Source organism: Cyprinodon tularosa, unplaced genomic scaffold (assembly GCF_016077235.1).
Source record: "Cyprinodon tularosa strain WSP-4 unplaced genomic scaffold, ASM1607723v1 ctg133, whole genome shotgun sequence".
NCBI lineage: Eukaryota > Metazoa > Chordata > Actinopteri > Cyprinodontiformes > Cyprinodontidae > Cyprinodon > Cyprinodon tularosa.
The window spans coordinates 665,189-688,813 of NW_024038148.1; the positions used below are offsets into that span (position 1 = coordinate 665,189).

Here is a 23,625-nt window from a genome sequence, read left to right on the forward strand (position 1 = left end):
CAGAAAATGTGATTGATCGATTTATAGATTAATCACCCAGCCATTATTTTACTTTCATTAATAACAATCTGTTGCTCAAATAAATATGATGACTAAATGACAGTACATCTCTTAATTTGTTAAGGGTCCATAAGTGTTAAGGAAATGCTATAATGTTACAAACCACTATGGACAGTCAAAATGTAAATATAGTGGAGACAGTTTGATTGTCCTGGCATGTAAAGCAACCACCAGAGAGAGATTCCTGCTGTATATTCATGAGGATGACTGCTTATAGAAGAGGTGTATGGAGCTATACTGTCTGTCCACATCCAGTGAAGCAGTGCAAAGCTGAATGCTGCCTTACTGCTCAGTATGAGCAAAAGCATCCCCAAAAGCGTCCAAGCACATTTTTGTTTCATTTACTAAATATTAAAAGAGTGCATTATCCTCATGAACAGAGTAAAATGACAGCAAGTCAACGCAAATAGATGAAGCATCCTCTTTTAGACACCTAGTATTACCTTTATATTGCTTCCATTGGAATAAACGGGAAAAGTAGCTGGCAGTTTCAGCTAAATAAAATATTTCATTAATAATTAATCATCAGCAAGCAGAAGTTTAGGTAGTTTGAAAGTCCAAAATTAATACAATTTCAAAGTGGGAAGAAATCAGCAATTAAATTTGAAATAAGCTGCTCATCAATCTGGATGGGTTTATAAGACTATTCCTAAACTGTTTGAAATCCATCTCTCAGTTGTAAGAAGCATTATTCATGATAGTTGGAAAAGATTTCAGATAGATCCCATCTAAACCAGGAATGTATGTCCCGGCATATGCTAGGTTCTTAAAGTGTGGGGTGCGGCCCCTTAGGGATGGTTATACAACAGCAGCTGTGTGTCACAGTGAGCTTGTCGCAGACGTTTTTGATTTATGCTCAATTTCGAAGGATAGTTTGCGCTATGTTATTCCATTCCACAACGCAAGAGGGAAAAGGTTCTCGCGACCTCGCTCTTCTAGCTGGTCCAGCTTCCCGAGTCGTCTTCCATAATGGCGGTCATACGAAAGGGGCGGGGACATCTCTGTGTGCACTGCGACACGACGGCCTGGTTTTGAAATATAATTCAGCCTTTAGGGGGTTAAATGTAATTGCAGTGGGAGCAGGGTAGAAATTAACTAAAAAAAAATCAGCAATTCCGAAACATTATATAGATGGCAATGTTGTTAAGTTGTGGTTTGAAGTAGACTGTAGTTTATTTTATAGCATTATAATTCACTGCAGTTTAATTTTTCTTGTCCCGCTTTTAAAAAGATTGATTTGAGGAGGGTTGCAAAAAGTTTTTTTTATAAGTGCATGGTTGATCATTTCTAATTTTACATACCAGTAACTGATTTCTGAAAAATGACCATTCCTACCGGTGTATCATTTGTTATTTGTGTGTTTTACCCTTTTATAGTCTTTAAAGTCCTTTGTTCATATTTCCAAAGATTGATTCATTGATTCTGACCTGATGCTATGTATCTGTTGGCATTTGTTAGGAATTATCATTTTCTTTTTCCTTGATGTTGTGATAGGAGGCTCAGAGAAGGAACTCAGAGTTGCTGTGTATCAGTTTATTTATTAAATATCAGTACTGAGCTGTCGCTTTACTGTGAGGCATTGCAGGACGATCTCTATTTAGTAGTCCCCTTCTGGCATTTTGATAGTTACGTGATACTGACAGCAGATTGCGCCACATCTGTTTATGTCTGCTGATTGCATCCAGTGCTCAAATTCTATTTAGGCTCAAAAAAGATGGACGCTTGGTGAATATTACTTTGTTTTATCATGATCAAATAGGTTAGGGTAATTAAATGTCTATGCAGCTTTAAATCAGAATGGGGCTCACGAAGAGAAAGTTAAGACCTACTGCCTTCATAAGTAGTATTCCCCCCTATACAGTACCACCTGATTCAAAAAGTTTTACACAAAGTCACATCATACACAATGCAAATTAGTTATCTTGATCCCATTATTTAAAATAATAGTGACAGCAGAAAAAAATCTAAAGACAAACCATTAACATCTCCAAGCCAGCTGAGCAGTAAAATATCTCATAGATCAAAATTGTGTAACAAAGTCTATCTGGTACAGAAAATCCTGAGACGTAGGCAGACACATGTGCATATGGTGCCAATGTTCAGATATATGAAGAAGACGATAGAGAGCATCAATCTAATCAATGATCCCATCAAACATCATAGCAAACAAAGAAAAACAATAAGCTATTTTTACTGAATCAATGATAAAAAAGATATCCATTACTGTTGCAGTAATCTGTTTGTAGTTTAATGAATATAACGTGTCAAAGGAGTATTTGTAAGCTTTTATTTCTCTTCTTTTTCTACTAATTTGTCACGTAACCGTTTAAAATCATGAAACATGTTTTATTAAACAACCTGTAAAAGATTTTAACAGTTGTGAACCTTTCCAGAATGGACAAGTTCACAAAAGAAACATAACACTACAGCGTCGTTAGCCTCTCTTAAGATATCATGTTAATAAGAAAGAGCTCTCAGGCCAACATATCTAGAAAAAAAAAAAAGATTCTCAAGACTTCTGGAAAAATATTGCGTGAGCAATACCAAAAGCTTTACAAAGCTGTGCACCCAGTTAAGTTTGGTTTGAAAGGAAAACAGTGTTTTAGAAAATTAGTTTTGTACCAACAAATAAACACGGTAATGGTAGTGTAATGGTTTGGGGCTGCTTCCTGCAATCATGACCTCTGCTCTCAGTGGTGGCAGAGCCAGAAAATGTTCATAGAGTTGGCCAGGAAGTACATATCTAAAATAAAGGGCAGTTGATAGAAGCCAGAACTTGTTCAAATAAATTCCAGTTTATTTCTATAGTGCCAATACACAACATATGTAATTTCAACCAGATTATACAGTCAGATGGGTCCAATGTTTATATCTAAGGAAAACCAGCTGACAGCATCGACTCATTGACTCTCAAGAAATACCTCTCACAAAGCATGCTCGTCGCGACAGTGGAGAGAAAAAAAACTCCCTTTAAGAGGAAGAAACCTTAAACAGAACCAGGCTCAGTGTGAGCGGCCATCTTTCGAGGACGACTGAGGTTCAAGGAAACAGAAGCAGAGATACAAAATTAACATAGAAGCACTGGTCTATAAATACTCTCAATGTTAGAAAAAGCAACGTGAACTAGCTCCACAGCTGACTCTGTATGGGAAAGAAACAGTAAGCAGACCAGCTTTGAGCCATTTTTTTATGTCAAAGCTGAGCCAATAGCTATCTCAAGAAAAGAAACAGGACTAAACACTAAAAAAACAGGCCCAACTCATCCATACCCAAAGGTGATAATGGAAGCAGCCCAGTCGATATTTCTCTGTCACACCCAAACAGGAACAGACCAGATACAGCTACTCTGACTAGTAAAAACAGAGAGAGCATAAAGTTAGAGGTTGAACTAACAATGCTTTAGAAAGGGAGAAAAGAGATAAAATGAAGCAGAGTGATGAAAATGACTCCCTATGTCCTCCAGCAGTCTAAGCCTATTGCGGCATAACTATAGAGATAGCTCAGGATAACCTGAGCCACTCTAACTATAAGCTTTATCAAAAAGGAAAGTTTTAAGACTTGTCTTATATTTAACTTAGGTTTGATCTAGCTGCTAATGACATGGCCAAAAACAGGTCATTTGTGTGTGAAAACCCCTTATTATGGCTAAATGAAAATATTCTGCAGGGATAAGTGGGTGTGAACAAAAGCAAATTAGACAAAATATTTGCATATTTTGTTTCTTTGTAAATTACATTGTGACAGATCAGTGGGCTGCCTTGCTAAAAGGCAAAAGGGAATTGACAGAACAAGAGTCCTTGTTCGCTCAGGCAGAAGATGCCTCTTTGCAGCCGGCTACAACGACTACACGCCAACACCTTTAAAGTCTGGCACAGCCGATCAAGAAACAGAGAGGGATGCCAAAGTAGAGAAAAAAAAGTCTCTCCAAGATAACTGTAAAATGATTAAGATTAACTGAAAGTAATTCAGGAAAAGTTCAGCTGAGAGGAAAGAAACAAAGAAAAAAAGCGGAAAGATGAATCCATCCAGTCAGAAACAAGCACTTTACTGATGCAGCAAAGGGCAGGGTGGTTTATGCAGTACATCTGTGTGCGTGTGTGTAGGTGGGGTTACACGAAAAATCTCTCTCATTCACAAACTAAGCCATGTGGCAAAGGGCCGGTCCCCTTAAAAGCTATGTGTTCGAGTTTTCTACTGAGTCTGGCTGCTGAAAAAGATGAGTGCTGTTACATTATTCACAGGCAACACAACACACACACACACTCATATCCACTTAAAACACACTACATAACCGACAGACAAGAAGCTACAAGACTTCCACATCAGGAGGGAACTGTGTGACAAAGAGGCACGCTAATACACACTCCTCAACAAGAACAGAGTTGATCATTATGACATCAGGAGAACATAATTGGGCAGAGACGTGGCCTATACATCCACCTGAGGCACACACAGCCATACACACACCGGCAGGGAGGCAGGCAAGGCAGCAGAGTGGAGAAATCCTCTGCCTTCTGTTATTCTGCGTGCATAATTTATAGCAGCTCCAGATCTCTCTGCTAATGACAGCACACTGGGGCATCTGCAGCACAGCAGCTACTGCAACAGCTAACTGGCAATGTGTGTGTATGTGTGTTCTGCTGAGACAAGGACAGTGAGCAAGACGGAAAGAGAAACAGAAGAGAGCGACACACAGAGGGTATCTGAAATAGACACAGATAACGCAACAAAGAGGTAAATAGGATGAGGCAGGCGAGTGAGGAGAGGTAACACAGTCTCATCAATTCATAGATCCAACCAGAAAACAGGCTAACATTACTTTAAAGTGCAGGTAATTTGGCTTTTTATTGGCAAAATCCAAGTAATGCATTTATAAATACATATTCTATCCAGGTGCTTGGTTCCAGGTACTTTGAGATTCACTTCCATACAGAAAGCCCATATTCTGATCTCCAGCTACCACAGTATGCATGTCAGATTAAATAATACTACTTAGAATTCAGTGATATTATCAAGGCGTTAGTTTTTTGTGTCTCTTATACTATATCCGTTGGTTTTGCTGTTCTTTTTACATCTCTTTACAGGTGATTAAGCAGATTGAAGACGTTTTATCATTGTCTCCCTTTTATCTCCTCTTTCTTTCATCTTTTCTCCTTTTTTCTGTTTTTCCTTTCCTGTTCTACTTTCCCATTGCAGTTTGTAGAAAATCTTTAATACTCCCTGCATGAATTATAATAAAGCAGTTTATATGCATAAATCAAGCGGAACACTATGGAGATAGCCGTACTGCTCCACTTGTGAAAGTAAAATCTGTTGGGCTCTTTATGGCATCAAGACAATTATTCTTATTGCCAGACAGGAAACTGTTAAAAATAAATACATATTCTGTCAAAGTCTAATAACTACAAAGTCAAAAAAGGAAAGCACTTCCATAGCCTAAAACAATTCATATATAAATACATATGTTGTCTCGCCATTTTTTATTTAGGATTCCAAAAGTGGCAAACTTTCAGCCTTACTCGTTTTACCTGCAAATAAACGTGTTTTCCTGGAGGAGTATAAGACAAGCAAAGACAACAGGAGACCATTCTAGTTGCCGTTTTCTGTTGTAATGGGGGACCATCTATACTCACTGACCAGCGAGAGGAAAGAGAAAGTAACCAGGAAAAAAAAAAGAAAGATTATCAGAAGGAAAACGAGAGTCTGCATCGGCGTAGATTTTACCAGGTGGAGCCAAATTCATGAGGCAGATGCAGAGGTTTCTGGACAGGTCAGTTAATTCGATAAAACAGTAAAGTTTATTTTGGTGTTTTGTTAGAAATGGAGACAGTGTTGATCCACAGCCAGAATGTAATCCAGGCTTATTTGTTTATTATCCTACACCGAATGAGCTCAGTTATCAACTGCTGTTATTTTTCACAGACGTCATAGAAGCAGGCGACTGTAAGCTTCTTTCAGTAAACACATTTTCCACATTTTATCTGTTATTTGAACTGATTTGCCAAAGGTCACGAGGGTTGACGTCTTTCCTCTCATCAAAAAGTTCCACATTACCCCCCCCACTTCACCCCTCACCCTTAGGATGGACATGGAAAGGAAGCCCTTGCTCAGTCTCTCTATCAACCTGGGACTGAAAAGCATTAAAATCAAAGTACTCCCATAGTGACTGATGTGACACACAAATAAACGCATCTCATAATAATCAGTCAGACCAATCAAGTCTTACACTAACTCCTCCTACATGAAAGAAAGTTTAACTTTAGAACGGTAGTTCCCGGACAAGCAGCTATTCCATTAAGATGCAAAATCTGTAAGCTGGCTTTCACCGCTGATTTATAACCAGAGAGTAACTTGATGATTTAAAGGCTGTTTGAATCGACAACCATATGTTCTTGAATATTCCCATGTACAGCTGAAACCAGATATTTATAGACACAGAGGTGGGTAGTAACTAGTAACATTTACTCAGTTAATTGTCTTGAGTAAATCTTTGACATCAACATTGTTAGGTTCATTACTTTTAAGAGTAGGTTTTACTGCGCTATACTTTTAACTTTTATTTTAGTAATTTAATAACTCAATATAACATAATTCCTCTATTTTAGTCAAATGTTTGGCTGATCCATCTGTATCCATCCTGAGTAACTTCACTGACTAAGGGACAATCAATTTATTTTTTAATGGTTCAGATAAAGACACAGTTAATGTTTTTGTTTTTTTAATACAAGGTAACATCATATTTGGAGGTCAAGCTAATATACAGTAAGGTATATTAGTAAGGTGGTTTTTACAACTTTTATAATAAAAAGTAAATTGGTTGGGAAAAGTGTTCCTTCTACCTGAAATTGTCATTTTTTATTCACATTCTTTGCTTGTTTATTTACTGTAAGTCTTTAAAATAACTTAACTATATTTTGGTCCGTCATTATTGCATAATTCTATCAGATGAACTGATGAGTTAATCCCTACTTCAGCCTTTTTAATAAATACTTTTTTACTGTTACTTGAGTCATTTCGTGGATTAATACTTTTTACTCTTAATGGAGACAGAAATACCATTAAGTATTCTTAAACATGGAAATGGAGTAAACTTTTCGCTTTTTTGGTCAGTTTAAATGACCAAAGTAGTTTTATTTGCTTAAAATCAAAATAAAGAAAGATGCATTTATAAAGAGGTTTTTATGACCGCACTAGATTCTCTCTATATCTGGTTGAATTACATTTAAAAAGGTGAAAAAACTTGAGTCAAATACTTTACAGCCGAGGTATTAAAAGTAAAACCATTAAAAGTATTTTTTTTTCTGCAACAACTTCAACCACTGAACAGAGGAAGGTCAACACCTTCTTCAATATAAAAGGTCATGACTTAAGGTCAAGGCATTAAGTCATCATAACTGTGGCCATTTTGAATAAAATTTATGATATACTTCGTTCTGATGCTTAGACACCTAATGGCTGATGTCTGCAGATGTTGATTCAGTCCCTCCTCCAGTATAGCAATCTCAAAACATGATGGCAGCCTCCATATTTCACACTTAAGACACAGTTCTAAGGCTCACAAGCTCCTTTTCCTCCAAATTAGTCCTACCGCAAATATTTGAAAACATTATATTTTTATTCATGACTTAATATCCATTATTTTCTCTGGTTGATTCCTTCTTCAAAGTGACAAAAGTTACCATCAGATCACAGAAACATGTCAACAAAGGTACAGTAGCAGCCATTCAAAATGGCCCTTCCCAGTCAAACAACAGCTGAATGGCAGCCCACTTCCCTTCAACTCCCAGCAGGATTCCCCTCCAACTTCCAGCAAATGGAGTGACCCCCTCTTGCATATTTTTTTACTCTGACTCCACCCTTTCACTTAATTACAGGAAGATGGTGCTCTTTAGATCTTAATGTCCACAAATTATGACAAAGATTGGTGTTTAAAAAGGAATTGTAGGGGACCAGCCAAGGGCCCATCAAGGAAAGTAGGGACATTTTTAATGGCTACTACTGTATGAGAGACTCTAGAGACGCATAAAAAGCTAAAGAAGCAGCGTGAACTCGTGGTTTTGTTATACTGGGGAATATTTTAAAGGTGTGGACTTCATACCCATTGATCTGTCAGAGCGTGCACCGCTTATTGTTGAGATTTTCTCTTTTGTCGAGGTGGAAACTCATGTATCTTGCAAATTTCTTGTAAACAACCGAATTGGCTATGGAGATTTTTTTAAGTGCCCTTCAAAGTTTACTTTTTTTTTTTTATTATTAAAAATACCTAAATCTAATCTGACCCTAGTTTTATCTTAAAGCTACAGTGTGTAATTTTCAGCGACATCTAGCGGTCAGACTGCAGACCGCAGCAACATGAACATCTCCCCCCCACCGCTTCTCCCCCCAACAGTACGGCGAGCGTTACGGTACAAAATGTCTTCGACGTCCACATCACCTACCTTCTCAAGTGATGAGGTTTGTTTACATAGATAATTTTACAGATGGTATTCTCAGGCATAATACTGTCATCTACTGTTCAGTACCGTCTCAGTTCATCTCTCTCAACTTGCCGTAGTTACTTTCGAGCGTAATGGGCGATCTCGCAATCGCTAGTTTGTTGGCTCTGCGCTGCCGTAGCGCAAAGATGTCTGCCTCCATGGCTGCGAGACCCGCTCCTATGTAATTATAAATAACGAATTCTAAGGCAACGCAAATATTAAGGTTAAGAGGCTGAGCTCGTAGATGATGATAAATAACATAGTTAAGTATAATATATTACATTTCTGACTGTATATCCCTGTAATTATTACACACTGTAGCTTTAATATGAGATACATTAAATTCTTTTCAGTTCAAGATACAGCCCTTAGTGCGCTCTGTTGTTAGGCAACAAAACAGACATTTTCCTGATGAGACGAATTTTTTGGGTTCTCTGATGTAGGATTTATTCTGAAGGCTGAATGTTTCCTTGTCTTTACCGGGATTTCCATGACTTCTCAGTCTGCTGGCCCAAATTATTCTGTTAAATACTGAGAAAGAATACTTTACCATTTTTGGACAGAGTAGTGCTTCCTGCAAACATCAGTAAACAAAAATCAACTAATACCTTTACAGTTTATTACTTTTCTGATTTTAGTTTCCTAATGATTTCTTCTTTTTATTTAATTGTTTCAAATGTTCTGAGACAGTTTTACAATCTGCATTCTTTTCAAATCCTGTTTAGCAGATTTCATACCTTTAACTTTTTATGCGTAAAACGGTTTAAAATGAGCATGTAGGGTAGTTTACATACGTGTGTAGGGCTGCGGCTAACAATTGTTTTGCAAATCGATTAATCTGTCGGGTAAATTAATAATAATCAGATAGCAAAAGTTTCCTTCAAGAAGATTTTTTATAAAATTAAATGAGAAATGTGAAACTAAAATGTTTCCATTTGAGGAGTTCTGGATAGAACATATTAGATACAAAATGTTATATATATTTAATTTTTTTGTACAATTTTTATATAGTTACTGCTCTAAGTGGCTTGCTCTGTCAGCTAAAGGCATATTTTATAGGCTCTCTACTCCAGTTAACGATTAATCAATTACTAAAGTAGTTGACCATTATTTCAATAATCAATTAATCATGATTAATCCATTTTATTGTTTCAGCCCTATATGTGTATTATAAATAAAACTGCTCATGTCAATATCTATTGTACAGGTGCTGGTCATAAAATTAGAATATCATGAAAAAGTAGATTGATTTCAGTAATTCCATTTAAAAAGTGAAACTTGTATATTATATTCATACATTACATACAAACTCATATATTTCAGATGTTTATTTTGTTTAATTTTGATGATTACAAATGACAACAAATGAAAATCTCAAATTCATCATATCAGAAAATTAGAATATTACTGAAGACCAATAAAAACAAAGGATTTATAGAAATGTTGGCCAACTGAAAAGTATGAACATGAAAAGTATGAGCATGTACAGCACTCAGTATTTAGTTGGGCCTCCTTTGGCCTGTATTACTGCAGCAATGCGGCGTGGCATGGAGTCGATCAGTCTGTGGCACTGCTCAGGTGTTATGATAGCCCAGGTTGCTCTAATAGTGGCTTTTAGCTCTTCTGAATTGTTGGGTCTGGTGTATTGCATCTTCTTCTTCACAATACCCCATAGATTTTCTATGGGGTTAAGGTCAGGAGAGTTTGCTGGCCAATTAAGAACAGGGATACCATGGTCCTTCAACCAGGTACTGGTAGCTTTGGCACAGTGTGCAGGTGCCAAGTCCTGTTGGAAAATGAAATCTGCATCTCCAAAAAGTTGGTCAGCTGCAGGAAGCATGAAGTGCTCTAAAACTTCCTGGTATGTGGCTGCGTTGACCCTGGACCTCAGAAAACACAATGGACCAACACCAGCAGATGACATGGCACCCCAAACCATCACTGACTGTGGAAACTTTACACTGGACTTCAAGCAACGTGGATGAAGTGCCTCTCTTCTTTTCCTCCAGACTCTGGGACCTTGATTTCCAAAGGAAATGCAAAATTTACTTTCATCAGAGAACATGACTTTGGACCACTCGCCAGCAGTCCAGTCCTGTTTCTTTTTAGCCAAGGCAAGACGCTTCTGACGCTGTCTGTGGTTCAAGAGTGGCTTGACACAAGGAATGCGACAGCAGAAACCCATGTCTTTCATACGTCTGTGTGTGGTGGTTCTTGAAGCACTCACTCCAGCTGCAGTCCACTCTTTGTGAATCTCCCCCACATTTTTGAATGGGTTTTGTTTCACAATCCTCTCCAGGGTGCGGTTATCTCTCTTGCTTGTACACTTTTTTCGACCACATCTTTTCCTTCCCTTCGCCTCTCTATTAATGTGCTTGGACACTGAGCTCTGTGAACAGCCAGCCTCTTTAGCGATGACCTTTTGTGTCTTGCCCTCCTTGTGCAAGGTGTCGATGGTCGTCTTTTGGACAACTGTCAAGTCAGCAGTCTTCCCCATGATTGTGTAGCCTATAGAACTAGACTGAAAGACCATTTAAAGGCTTTTGCAGGTGGTTTGAGTTAATTAGCTGATTAGAGTGTGGCACCAGGGGCCATCAATTTTGAACCTTTTCATAATATTCTAATTTTCTGATATGATGAATTTGAGATTTTCATTTGTTGTCATTTGTAATCATCAAAATTAAACAAAATAAACATCTGAAATATATGAGTTTGTATGTAATGTATGAATATAATATACAAGTTTCACTTTTTAAATGGAATTACTGAAATCAATCTACTTTTTCATGATATTCTAATTTTATGACCAGCACCTGTATGTATGACCTTTGGCAGGCTTCTGACTTAATGCTTGGGACACAGAAAAAGACACATTGGATAATCCCAGACTTCCTCGTTTTCAGCTTTGAGGGGATCAGAGTAAACGTTAATGGTGCATCTCTTCTCTAGTTTTAGTGCTAAAGCCCCCCCTCTGCTCCACGCTTTGGATGACTGACAGAGGGGCAGGCACACGCTGAAACCACTCACTCCAGCTACAGTCAGCTGCAGCAGGAGCAGATAGATGGAAGCAGGACAGAGACAGAGGGAGAGGTACGCTGCACTAGATACAGCATCACTGACAGGAGCATGTTTGGGCATCAGATAAAGCTATTTTAGGAACAAACTGTCAATGCATCTAAAAGAACGTGCCGGCAGCCCTGATCAGAGAAGACCTACATTATGCTGCAGAGCGCTCAGGATGTCAGAATTTGTTTTGTACTTTTAGCAGTTAGCAAGGGCTCGTTTTCATTAAGCCTCTGCAAGATTAGAGACAAAGAAGTGAAAAGCACCAGAGCCAAGCAGATGACGTGTAATCCATACTGTATGCTTCTAGCTGTTAGGACAGAGAAAATCTGTACCGCTCACAAAGATCATTTAAACTTTGATTTTCACTGTCAGGAAAAAACAAAATAAAACAAAAAAAACGCAGTAATTTGTAAATGGTTCAACATATTTTGTTGAACTAAGGGTACCAAGGCAGCACGCCCACTGCAGATTTTTTTTCTCTTCTAAATAAGTTGTAATAAACAATCCTGTGGTCGGACATCTGTCTAACAAGTTGCGACAGTTTAAAGGGGAGATGAGTGATCAGATCTGAACTGCAGGTAGATTCTGCTGAAAGATCAGGAAATTCTCAATGTTTTCTACTTGAAACTGACATATAGAGGTTTTAGTGTAAATCCACCAAAGCTGTTGAGATAATTGTCACACTGAAGATCTTTAAACTGTTTTATACGCAGGCAAAAGATGTTCAAACTCCCAAACCTGAAGGTTGCATTTTATGGTTTGTTTATCCAGTTGGGAAGCAAATAAAAGCTAACTTTTCTTTGCCCCAATGCACAATGGTCCGACACCGGTCCCTATACTTAAACGCAATGGGCCCACAGTTCTTCCTCTAACAAATAAAAATAAAATAAATCATTATTGACCTAGAAATAAAATCTGTAAATAACCCCCAAAAAATATAAACTTAAAATAAATTGGAACAGAATTCAAAGTGATATAAAAAACGAATGAATAATTCCAACAAAAGCTTTTAGATTGTGTGTAAATGCCTAAAGCTGGGCTTCCACTGTGCGATTTTTTTTCCCTTTTTGGGCCGACTTTCCAGTCGTGCAAGAATTCTCCGATCGACCCGAATTTCAGCCTGATCGTGAGTGGAAGCGTACAGGGGATAACAGGGGCGATCAGCCTCTCACGACCACCTCCCCATCAGGAATCGTAGGGTCAGGAGAAAATAAAACATGTTTGATTTTCGGTCGACTGTCGTGGGTAAATCGCTCGGTGGGAAAACAAGAATTCTTCTTTTTCTTCCTCACAGAAGTATTGTGGGATGTGGGTGAAATGGAGTTCTTTCTGTAAAATCGACAGACCGTAGTAGTTACGTTTGCTCAGCCATGTCTTTGTCCAAATTCGTCGCCGCCATTTCTTTTTAGGGCTTTCAGCACAAAATTGCACAAATTTCCAAGGCAACAAGTTTCTCTCTGGTGAGCTTCATATTCCTCTTCTACTGTTTTTTCTCTTCCGGATAGATGAGTCCCAATAGTGCCATCTCTCTCTGGGGCTGATGTGGTTTTTAGACGTGCAGTGTGAGCAGGTAGGTCGCATCAGAGCGTTGTGCTACACAGACACTGTGATCTGTGAACTCACACTGTACGACGAAATCCTGCGGTTTCATCATACAGTGTGAGCTGCAGCTGCGCACAGTGTATGCCCGGCTTAAATCAATGAACTGTTTTAGAGTCCTTTACACAAAGTGATCTCTTTATTGTGTAAATTTTGAAAGTTTTTACTGTTTTGTTTTGTGTTTGTATCTTATAAATGTTGTGTTTCAGTGTTCAGTGCAGCAGCCAGAAGGGGCGAACCGAAATCGGTCATTTTTATGACCGCTGCCCTACAGTTAGCAAGTTTTGTCTTTTCTATTGTATATATTTCATATTGCAATAAAGTAAACTATTCCTTAATTATCGCCATTAAAATGTTGTTATGTTCAGTTTCAATATTTATTTTACTATGCACAAGAATTTTATTTTTCTACCAACGGATCTAAAAAAAGAATCAACTCTCGAAATGGTTCATTTATTTAGTCCATTTCTCTGCCTTCTTGTATTTCAACTGGCCTCCCCTAGGTGGCGTACCAGTCAGTTTGGGAATCTCTGCTTTGGCTCAGAGACTGTTTATTGTATATTTAGTTTCTATGGTGGTTTTAAGGTGCAGCTTCATAAGTTGGTGATCTCATAATCGTAGGGAGGAGTGGATTACTCATCCATCAGGGCAATTCAACAATCCATCAATTTAATCATTATTAATCAATTATTGAAACAATAATCAAATAATTGATCCTTAACTGGAGCACAGATTCTAAAACATGGCATTAGCTGAAATCGCAGCCCATTTAGAGCAGTAATTAAACAAAAATTGTAAAAGTTAACTAAAGATTTTGGTTAGTCAGTGTGTTCTTCCAGAACTTCTCAAGCCGTTTTATTATCACCTGGATTAAATAACATGTAAAATAATTGAAGAAATAATTGACAGCTTAATCAACTAGCCAAATTATCATTAGCTGCAGCCCCAATCTACAATAAAATTGCAATTTAAATAAACACAACTTTTAAATTTGCAGATGGACTCGATTTTAGTCACCAAGCATTTCACAATAGTACCTCACTGAGCTTCTCCCTCCATTCCTTTAGATCAGTGTTTCACAACCTTTTTTGACTTGTGTTTCTCTTTGGGCATTTTGTTTTACCATCAGTTCCCCTCTCAGACAAAAGTATTAATAATTGTCCAAAAGTGGAACATACAATAACTAATTATAAAATAGAAATTATTCTATTTAATCTTTTTAACTTCAGCATCTAATTCTTACACATTTTATTCTTTCCAACTCAGATAAAGAAACAACATAAATGTGTAGCCTAGAAGTTAGTAAGGATTCAAAATCAATATGAAATAAAATCATACTATAAATATGCCTTTATAAAACTGGAGCTCCTCTGAATAACTCCCATATAATCACATTTATACTTAAGGAACTGAGAACAAAATACTGAACAAAAAAGATAGTCAGAGTCAATCCATTTGTTTTACTTTGTTTTCAGCACTGATGACACCTGAGCTGCTCTGATGAGCTCAGATGTGGGGAAAAAGCAGATACCAGGCTGCTTTCCACATCCAGTCTGGTTCTTTGTTTGGTTTTGAGTGGGGCAAAGCTAAAGGTGAACTAAAACATATAAGAAAAAAAGAAAATTGAACAGATCCCAGCCCTATTTTATTTTATTACCTGAGAAATAAAATATTTTCATGTACCCTTTGCAATGCACTCGCGGACCACTAGGGGTACAAGTACCCCCTTTTGGGAATCAGTGCTTTAGGTAGTGATAATAGGGGATTTTTTTCACCGCATAGAAGGGAAAAGGGGGGTGAAGCAAGGATGCAGATCCATTCATGCAACAGTAAAGTCCTGCAACAATGGACTGTGTCTGGAGCAGCAAGCTTTCAAGGTTATTAAAGCTGAAGTCTGTAAGTTTTTAAAAATCACTTTTTTGTCATATTGGCTAAAACTGTCCCTATGCCCAGACAGCAGTACATGTGATATGTAACCTGTGAAAAAAACTGCTTCAATTGGTCCCGCCTACTGCCTGTATTGCAATCTGGAAAGAATATTTCGGGACGAGACAAAACAACCAATCACAGCCAGAGGAGCGTCTGATGGAGTGTCAATCACAGCTCACACACGCTGAATCCCGCCCCCTCCCTCTCACCGCTGAACCTGCCGCTGCCGCCCGGCTGCCGCAGTCAGGAGGACGCGCGTGGAAGTCATGGCGGAGCGACAGCCACCAGCGAAAGAGAAACTGCCCTTACTGCCCCTGCCGACAACTGCTTACACGGCAAAGACTTCAAAAAAGAAGATGTCAATGGAAGAGCTGCCGCGTACGCTGCTTGGACGCTTCTGGTCGCATGCGGTAGCCGCGCAGATGCTGTGAGAGGGGTGGAGCTTGGAGGTGGGGCATGAGTGAAGCAGAGAGGGTGGGGGAGTGGCGTGAAACCTGTTTTTCTTCAAATTTTCAGTCGAAGTCTGCTCTCTTCTCAATGTAACAGACTGCAGCTTTTAGGTGCAGAGGAAAATCTAAATAAAATCACAATTTTTGTAAAAAAAAAAGAAAAAAATACATAATTTGTAATTTTTGGCTAAATTGTTCACCCATCCATTTTCTTCAGCTTTATCCAGGGTTGGGTCGTGGAGGCAGCAGTCTAAGCAAAGACGCCCAGACTTCCCCATCTACAAACAATTCCTTCAGCTGCTCTGGGGGGGCTGCTGAGGCGACACCAGGCCAGCTCAGAGACAGAGACCTTTCAGTGAGTCCTGGGCCTTCCACGAGGCCTCCTCCCAATGGGACATGCCTGGAACTCCTCCCGATGGAGGCGACTAGGAGGCATCTGAAACAGATACTCGAGCCACCTCAGCTGGCTCCTTTCGACGTGGAGGAGCAACGACTCAACTCAGAGCTCCTCCCAGGTAACTGAGCTCCTCACCCAAACTCGAAGGGTGCGCCCAGCCACCCTGTGAAGGACACTTATTTCCATTTAACCAACACAGAAAAAGTGGCAGAACCGTTAAGGATTCACACACATCCATATACTAATGTTTTTGGTTTTTTTTTAACTAAAATTACCATGCTTAGCTCTTAACGTATCTCTTTAGGCTAATTTTGAAAAGCTATCAGATAATAAGGTAGCCTGGGTGCCATTCCGAACTTAGTCCCGCCCACAACGTTTGAGGTTGGGAAGTTCGTTCTGGCATTGCTCAATATTAGCGCGAGTATGCTCGCACAATATCTGGCGGGCCAATCAAATTGTCAGGGCGGGCTTTATACGATGATGGACAGATGATCAACAGTAACGTAATCAACCACGTGACCAAAGCGCGCTTGGGTGACAACAACAATGGCTGCCGCTGGAGAGTTGAGGTGAGTAGATTCTGCTATTAGGTCTGTTCTAGAAGATATCGACAGCAAATTAATTTTAAAAGAGGAACAGAGAAACGCGATCAAGGCTCATCTTCTTATTCTAGGCGTGCAACTGCACGCTTTGATTTTTGTTGACAACAACTATGCCTCGCTTAAAATACGTCACGCCCTCCATTGCTCTTATTGGTTGTAGGTCTATCCAATTGAGTGCAGAGGCTTTTTTTTTCTGGTTCATTCGAAACACGCCCCATAATCACAGCTCTATGGAGCAGTATCAGACTCATATTCTGACTAGAATTGAGTAGGACTACGTCAGGCTAATAATAAGGCAGGTTTTTAACATTTTCCACACTAGATAAGAACAAATACTGTTTCCATTAAAGTTTAGCAAAAGCTTGATGTATACATTTGCGATGGAAGGCTTGCATTTCTGCCAACAAATGGAAAGCATCTTTTTGCTGTTATTCTCTAATTTAATAAATTTCCCTCCCTTAACGTTGAACTTAATATGGTGTTTAGTGACTAAAATCAAAGCGACTCCAAATCCGGCAGATTTAGACAACAGAACAAGTGGACTCTCTACTATCATCAGTTTTCCCAGATCTACGGAGTGAATTTTGTTTCATTATTGTTGCAGGAACACTTCTGTAAATCAACAGGGACTCCAAAAATAAAACTTTGGAAAATCTCTCATAATAAAAAGTTTCTGTGTGGAAATTAGCAACAACATTTTCAAGAGCGATCACTGGTATTGGGCCCTAAGTGAAGAGAATGTGAGCTGTGAAACACTTTTTGAAACTAATAAAATTTGTTTAAAAAAATGAATCTGGGAAAAGAGAATTTGAAAACCTTAAATTATAAAATATACATATTAAAGAAAACATAATATATATATATTTTTTCGAATAAAATCTAAGAGAACAGCAGTGTTATACCTAAAACCTTTTAAATTAAGACTTCATTTCTGGTTCGCTTTATTTATTCAAGTTTCAATTTATAAAACATGTTTTTTGCAACAATATTGGGACAAAGTTCACTCCGTACAAATTTACGCAGAGGTCTGTTGGAACAACAGAGACACCATACTGACCCACACGTATAACTCATCAGGTTGGATAATTGGATCATCCACTGCTTAGAAAAATCTAAATTATTCCATTTCACTGACAGTACAACCACAGACAGCCCTGATTCTGTATACATTTAAAAATTAGCTACTACCAGGAAATATTCACTAACTTCTTTACATAAGAGAAGCATAAAACACACCAAAAATTGAATGTTGATTCAAACTGAGCAAATTCAGAATCAAGAGGAAAATAACTTATTTTATTTCAGTTTATCGAGTTAAACAGTGGAAAAGTCTGTCTACTGTAATAAAGCAATGTCCAACTGTGACTGCTTATCACAGTCATCATAGCCCCACAATCATAAATAATACTCTGGAAGAATTCTGCACATTCAAAAATGTGTCTTCTTCGGGACACCAGTTAGATAAAAAAAGTATGATTTATATCATTTAACATCTCATAGTAACCGTATTTAATAATATTCTTCAAATTTGTCAATGCTCCAGTAAAAATAAAACAAACAATATTAAGATCAAAATTATGACAATTCACCCATTTTCTAGAATTTTTTTTATCATAAATTCAAATGTTAATGATAAAGATAAATCAACATTCTTAGTATGACTAGAAACCTAACGCGATAAAAAGATATGATTAACGCTGACCCATATTTCTTATCATTTAAAATATTGTTTGAAACAGAGGTTCCAATGGTTATAGTTTTCATAATTACCGTGACGTTGATTCCTCAGGAATATAGAGGGAAAAATATATCGTAATGTGAATGTCACATATAATAAGTAGATTTATTAATTTCACATTGATTTAAATGAAATATAGGATTAAAATTTTAAATGTACCATAAAGTTGTAAATTGCACAAATAAACAACTAAATGCTTAATCATATAAGTACAAATATAATTATATTTAATTAACAACATAATTATATTTTACATTTGGTTAAAAAAAACATTACAATTATTTAACTTTATATGTATAAGTAAAAAGTAAAGTAAGTCGATGTATTTTTAGGGGACGCCAGCCTGTTGCATCGTTCTTTTTAGGTTCAGTGGCTGAAATATTTTGGACCCATAGGTGTGGATCAGGGTATCATTTAAGTTTCTGACCCCAAAATGCAGCTACCAGAGACTGGGGACCCCCTAAAATAAACTTTTTTGTAATTATATTACTTTAAAAAGGAATGCATTGACCTTAGACATACATTAAATACTTTGATTTATTATTTAAAGGTGAATTTAATGTAACAATAAATTATCCCACTGTACATTCCATAATATAATGCTATATTTGATAATTAAATATTATATTACCTCTTATATGAGATTTATTTTATATATTTCAGCCTTCCATATACCTTAGAAATGTCATGCTTGTAAAAATTGCATTTCAATCCCTCATATGGTTGTAAAGAAACTTTAATAAACTTTAAAAGTACTGAAAAACTGAAAAAGCTCCTTAATAAAATTGATTTTAAAGTATTTTTTTAGGAATCCTAGTAATTCTGATAGATAAGGTGACTGTGGCTAAAGAGCTGACCCAAAGCTAAATGTGGACAGATTATTGCTTTAGTTGATTGAGCCGACAATCAGACATATCAGTGCCAATATTAAAGGGATTTTATTGTTTCTATCTGTTTGATCCTATCTAAAAAAAACAAAAACAAAAAAAGCCGTTTTTATAATGGAAAGTAAAGAACACTGATGCTGTAATGATGCCACTTGTTGCCACCCTGGATCAGTCACCAATTTACTCTGCACACTCTGAAGCTCCATCTTCATGTGAGTGTGTATGTTAGTCCTGTTGTGAAAAAAAAAGCATGCATTATTCACAAAGCCAGGCTGCAGGGACTCTCTCTCACAAGGGGCATAAAAAAGCAGAGCTGAAGCTAACATCTGCTGAGAAGAAGCTCCTCTCCTGAACTTCTGCCTCCTTTATAGAATATGAAAAAAGAAGGGATTAAAGCCTTGACAATTTTAGCAGCTCACTGATGCAGGCTATAAATAGAACCTGGAACTGTCATATCAAACATTACAAGCCTTTGTTTAGACGTTTGACAGAGCTTTTCTAAGGATCTACTGCCTCCAGACAGAAGTCTCTTTTATTCTGGAGCTAAATATAGAGAATATAAAGCATTTCTTTTTTTAGTCTTGTTTCAGTGTCAGCTGTTGTCATCCCTATAGTCACACCTTTCCAATTGAGTCCATACTGTGTCTTTTAGTAAATATTCAATAAGAAATGATGTGTACAGGCTTTTATTTTATTTAAATAAACAGATAAATGTTTTTATATGTCCATGCAGGCGTTGGTTCTTCCACCATTTAGTGCCACTGAACCCAGAATTCAGCACCAGATTTCACAAGCAATTCAAATGCAGCATGCTTGGAGTCAGAACCTACTGGAATCTACAGTTGTTTTATGAAACTGCTCATCGCTGTCAGGAGGAAACCTATAGTGTCTCCTGCTTTACTCTTAGTTATAATCAGTTATCGTTGCGATAGGGGGAAAAAAGCAGCAGTTTCTGAGTTTGAATGTTGAGGTGCATGGATGTTTTTCCACTGACAGAGCAGAAGCTGTCTCCTTACATCACCATGGCCCCTCCATTGGCCCTTACAGTGCGCTGTGGGTGCATGGCAGGTATAAAGTAGGGGTTGTGGGGGGGTAAAAGACCTAAACTTACCGCAGTCCCCACACAGCACTCTCTCCACATCCTTCTTCAGTTCCGGCTCGCTGGCATCCACGGGCGCGTAGGATGCCTTGAATACCAAAGGATCGGCGGTGGGGTCCATGAAAAAGATGTACCTGTGGTCCTTCTCCACTGTGGTGCAGGGGGCTTCGGAGCCGAAGTCCCCGACGGTCACGAGCTGCTCCCGCTCGAGGCCGCCGCTGTTGACGGGCCACACATCCAGCACTCTGACGTTCACCCTGTAGGGCTCGCTGGAGGAGCCGTTCTCCGGGGAGGAGCGCACCTCGCCCTCGATGACCACGGCCGATCTGTACGCCTGGTCCTGGAGGGAGTTGAGACTCGGGGCGTAACAGGCGAAGGAGACCCCGATGACCAGCATGGAGAAATGCACTGGATCAAGCCTCATGCCGTCAGCCTGTGCTGTGCTGCAGTGCTGCTGGGCGGCGGAGCGAGCTGGAGGAGAGAGACGGCGGATAACGGGCTCCGGCAGAGCAGGCAGGGCAGAGCGGCAGACGTCGTGGAAGTGTCCATGCCATCTGTGTCTGCCTCTGCTTTCCCCATACGGCTGCTGGCGTCGGATGGGGGGGATACGGCAGCCTAGGAACCGGAAACGGCCCGCTTCTGCATGCTTAAAAATGGGATTGCTGCATTCTCCTTCACCGACCACCCTCCCCTTCTTATCTCCCCCTTTTTTTCCCTGAAAGGCAAAACAAGACTCGTAAATTAGCCTCCTCTAAGATCCAGGACTGAAAGCTCTCCCTCTCTTCCTTTCTCCTCTGCTAGTAGGCTAGCATCGCATGGGTGGGCGCACTAACTCTCCTGCGCGTACAGCGGGAATCACAAGAAACGATGCGCACTCCGCGCACACGCACCTCCAAATCCTGTCCTTTCGCTTTTAAAGAGTTCCGTGGGTCGTTGAGCTGAAATAAAACAAAACAAAACAAAAAATCAAAAGCAAAAACAAAAAAATTAAAAAAAGAAAGAAAGAAAGAAGGAGGGACTGGGACAGACGGACGGGATGAGATAGCAGCAGTTATCCGGTGAGGCGTTGCAACAGTAGCGCGCACCCTCCAGCCGCGTCCCCTGCGCCCCTCATCAAACCAGAGCGGCTGACGTGAGCAAACATCACCTGCCCGGTCACTGGCGTCGGCCCGCCACGTCCTGCGCAAACAGCCTAACAACCCGGGCGACCACTGGCCCTCCGCCACGGACCCCACCGGTGTGCGACCATCCCAGGAAGCGACCCCTACACACACTGCAGAGAGCTACGATGACTAACGCTGCGAAACTCTCTGAATGGATCCCTCGGCATGGCTTTGCTTGCAGAGAGGGGCTTCAAGACCTCACCTTTATTACGTTTCCCAGCAGAAACACATAACCCACCCCTCCGCCCACACCCCCCTCTGACTGTGCACGCTGCCACAGATGAGCACGCCCCGAAATACGCGAGTCACTGCAGCTCAGTTCTTCAACAGGGGCTGGATGGCAACAGGATCAGCTGCTGGAATAAAGCCTTTCCACTTCCACGGATGATTAAAACACGCTCAAGGTGGTTTGTCTTAATTTATGCTGTTGTTAAAGTGGATCCAAACTAAGCCTTTTTTCGCAAGCATGTGCATCTCAAGCATCTCATCACCAAAGGTGTAACTTTGAATATTAAAAAACAAACAGAAAGTAGGGTTTGAATTTAAAAAAAGACATTAAAATGCTTCATATGACCTATAAAAAATAACCTATAAAGATGAACTGGAGAGCTCCTTCAATGACAGACTGCTGCACCTTAAATGCACCAGGGAACGTTATCACAGATCCTTCCTCCCAGCATCTGTAAGACTCTATAACCATCACTGTTCATAGCAACCTCAATGGGATGCTACATTCAGGCTGATTTAGCCGTTTCTACCTTAGTCAGTTAAATAACATGCTGCTCTCATTTTGCACATCTCTGATTTTGCTATTTTTCAAATATGCATTACTGTTAAAATGTTCATAACTGTATATTGGTTATTTATTCCCCAGGTGCACAGTTTTATATTGTTAAAACACTTTACAGTACAGTATTTTATTGTTTAACCTTGAACTCGTCACTACTATGACATTTTTATACATTTTTCTAAGTTCACATTTGTGTGACCATTTTTCAATAATGTTTTTTCTAAACACTAGAATTTCCCCATTGTGGGACATTAAAAGAGGCTTTCTATTCTATTAAAGAAACTAAATGGTCTTACATGGGCGGTTTTAATAACATGCACTGCAAACATTTTATTAGTAGAACCATTTTTTCTTGAAGTTACTGTGTTTTCTCTTGATTTAAGACAATTTTCTGATGGAATGAGAGGATTTATGTTTAAATTAATAATAAAAAAGCCTGAAATGTCTTATGTCAAGTGCATAAAGCCTAATTATCTCATTTTAAGAGTAAAAATACTCATTCCATTAGCAGATCTTTGTATTAACCTGCTCAAATTAGGAGCAAATACACTGATTTTTGTAAACATTTAACTCTTTCTGACCGTTTTTACAGCATATCACTAAATCTGTCTCATGATGATATGCACTAGCAGAAAAGACAGAAACTGATTCATACCTCGGACCAATTAAATGTTTAACCTTTAAAATTTACTTTAAAGCTTTTTTAGAAGCTATAGTGAGCTTTATACTTCAAACATTTTAAGGCAAGATAACAGTTTTCATTTGTTGGATCAGGGGTTTGAAACCTCGGCTTTGTGGCTAACGTGATATACTAAACAGCTGCCTTAGTTTTTGTTTGATTTGGTTTTGCTTAAATTTTTCTGTATTTTCCACATACTTGGAATAAATAACTTATTAAACTTGTGTTACAGCACAGCCTTCAAATTATACAGTAATTTATCAGAAACATATGCTTTATTCAGGGTGGGGAGTGGCCTAGTGGTTACAGCATAGGGCTTGAAATCCTGAGGTTAACCCCACACTGCTCCCCGGGCGCCGCACGATGGCAGCCAGCTGCTCCCCAAGGGGATGGGTTAAATGCAGAGGTAAATTTATCCAATGTGAGATCAATAAAGTTCGATTACTATTATCCAATGTTTTGCAACAAGGTTAGTTTCCAAAGTTTCACTTAATGTGTTGAGGAGGAAAAACTTTCACAATGTCAAAAGGTACAAAAGACAAAATTTATTCAACAGTTTGTAAATCTTCTAAAATAAGTTATTCTGACCCAATTCATCCTCAACAATAAAACAGCGTTTGAGTGCCTTTGCATAAAACCACAAAATGGCCTTTTGCACTAAAACAAACAACAGGGAGAAAAATCATTCAC

At 38.8% G+C, this 23,625-nt stretch overlaps 1 protein-coding gene across 6 annotated transcripts in view; it reads right to left on the reverse strand.

Annotated features, from left to right (window-relative positions):
- The window catches only part of nrg2b (neuregulin 2b), a 121,337-nt gene extending 100,288 nt beyond the window's left edge, over nt 1–21,049 (reverse strand). For 5 of the 6 annotated variants that reach the window (XM_038277628.1, XM_038277626.1, XM_038277624.1 and 2 more), the window contains exon 1: nt 20,316–20,867. In XM_038277628.1, the coding sequence (XP_038133556.1) occupies nt 20,316–20,727 (412 nt within the window). In that variant the 5' untranslated portion in view covers nt 20,728–20,867. Of the gene's footprint in view, nt 1–20,315 lie in introns of all 6 variants that reach the window. The other variant, XM_038277629.1, reaches the window with a different exon arrangement.
- Between the last annotated feature and the right edge of the window lie 2,576 nt (nt 21,050–23,625).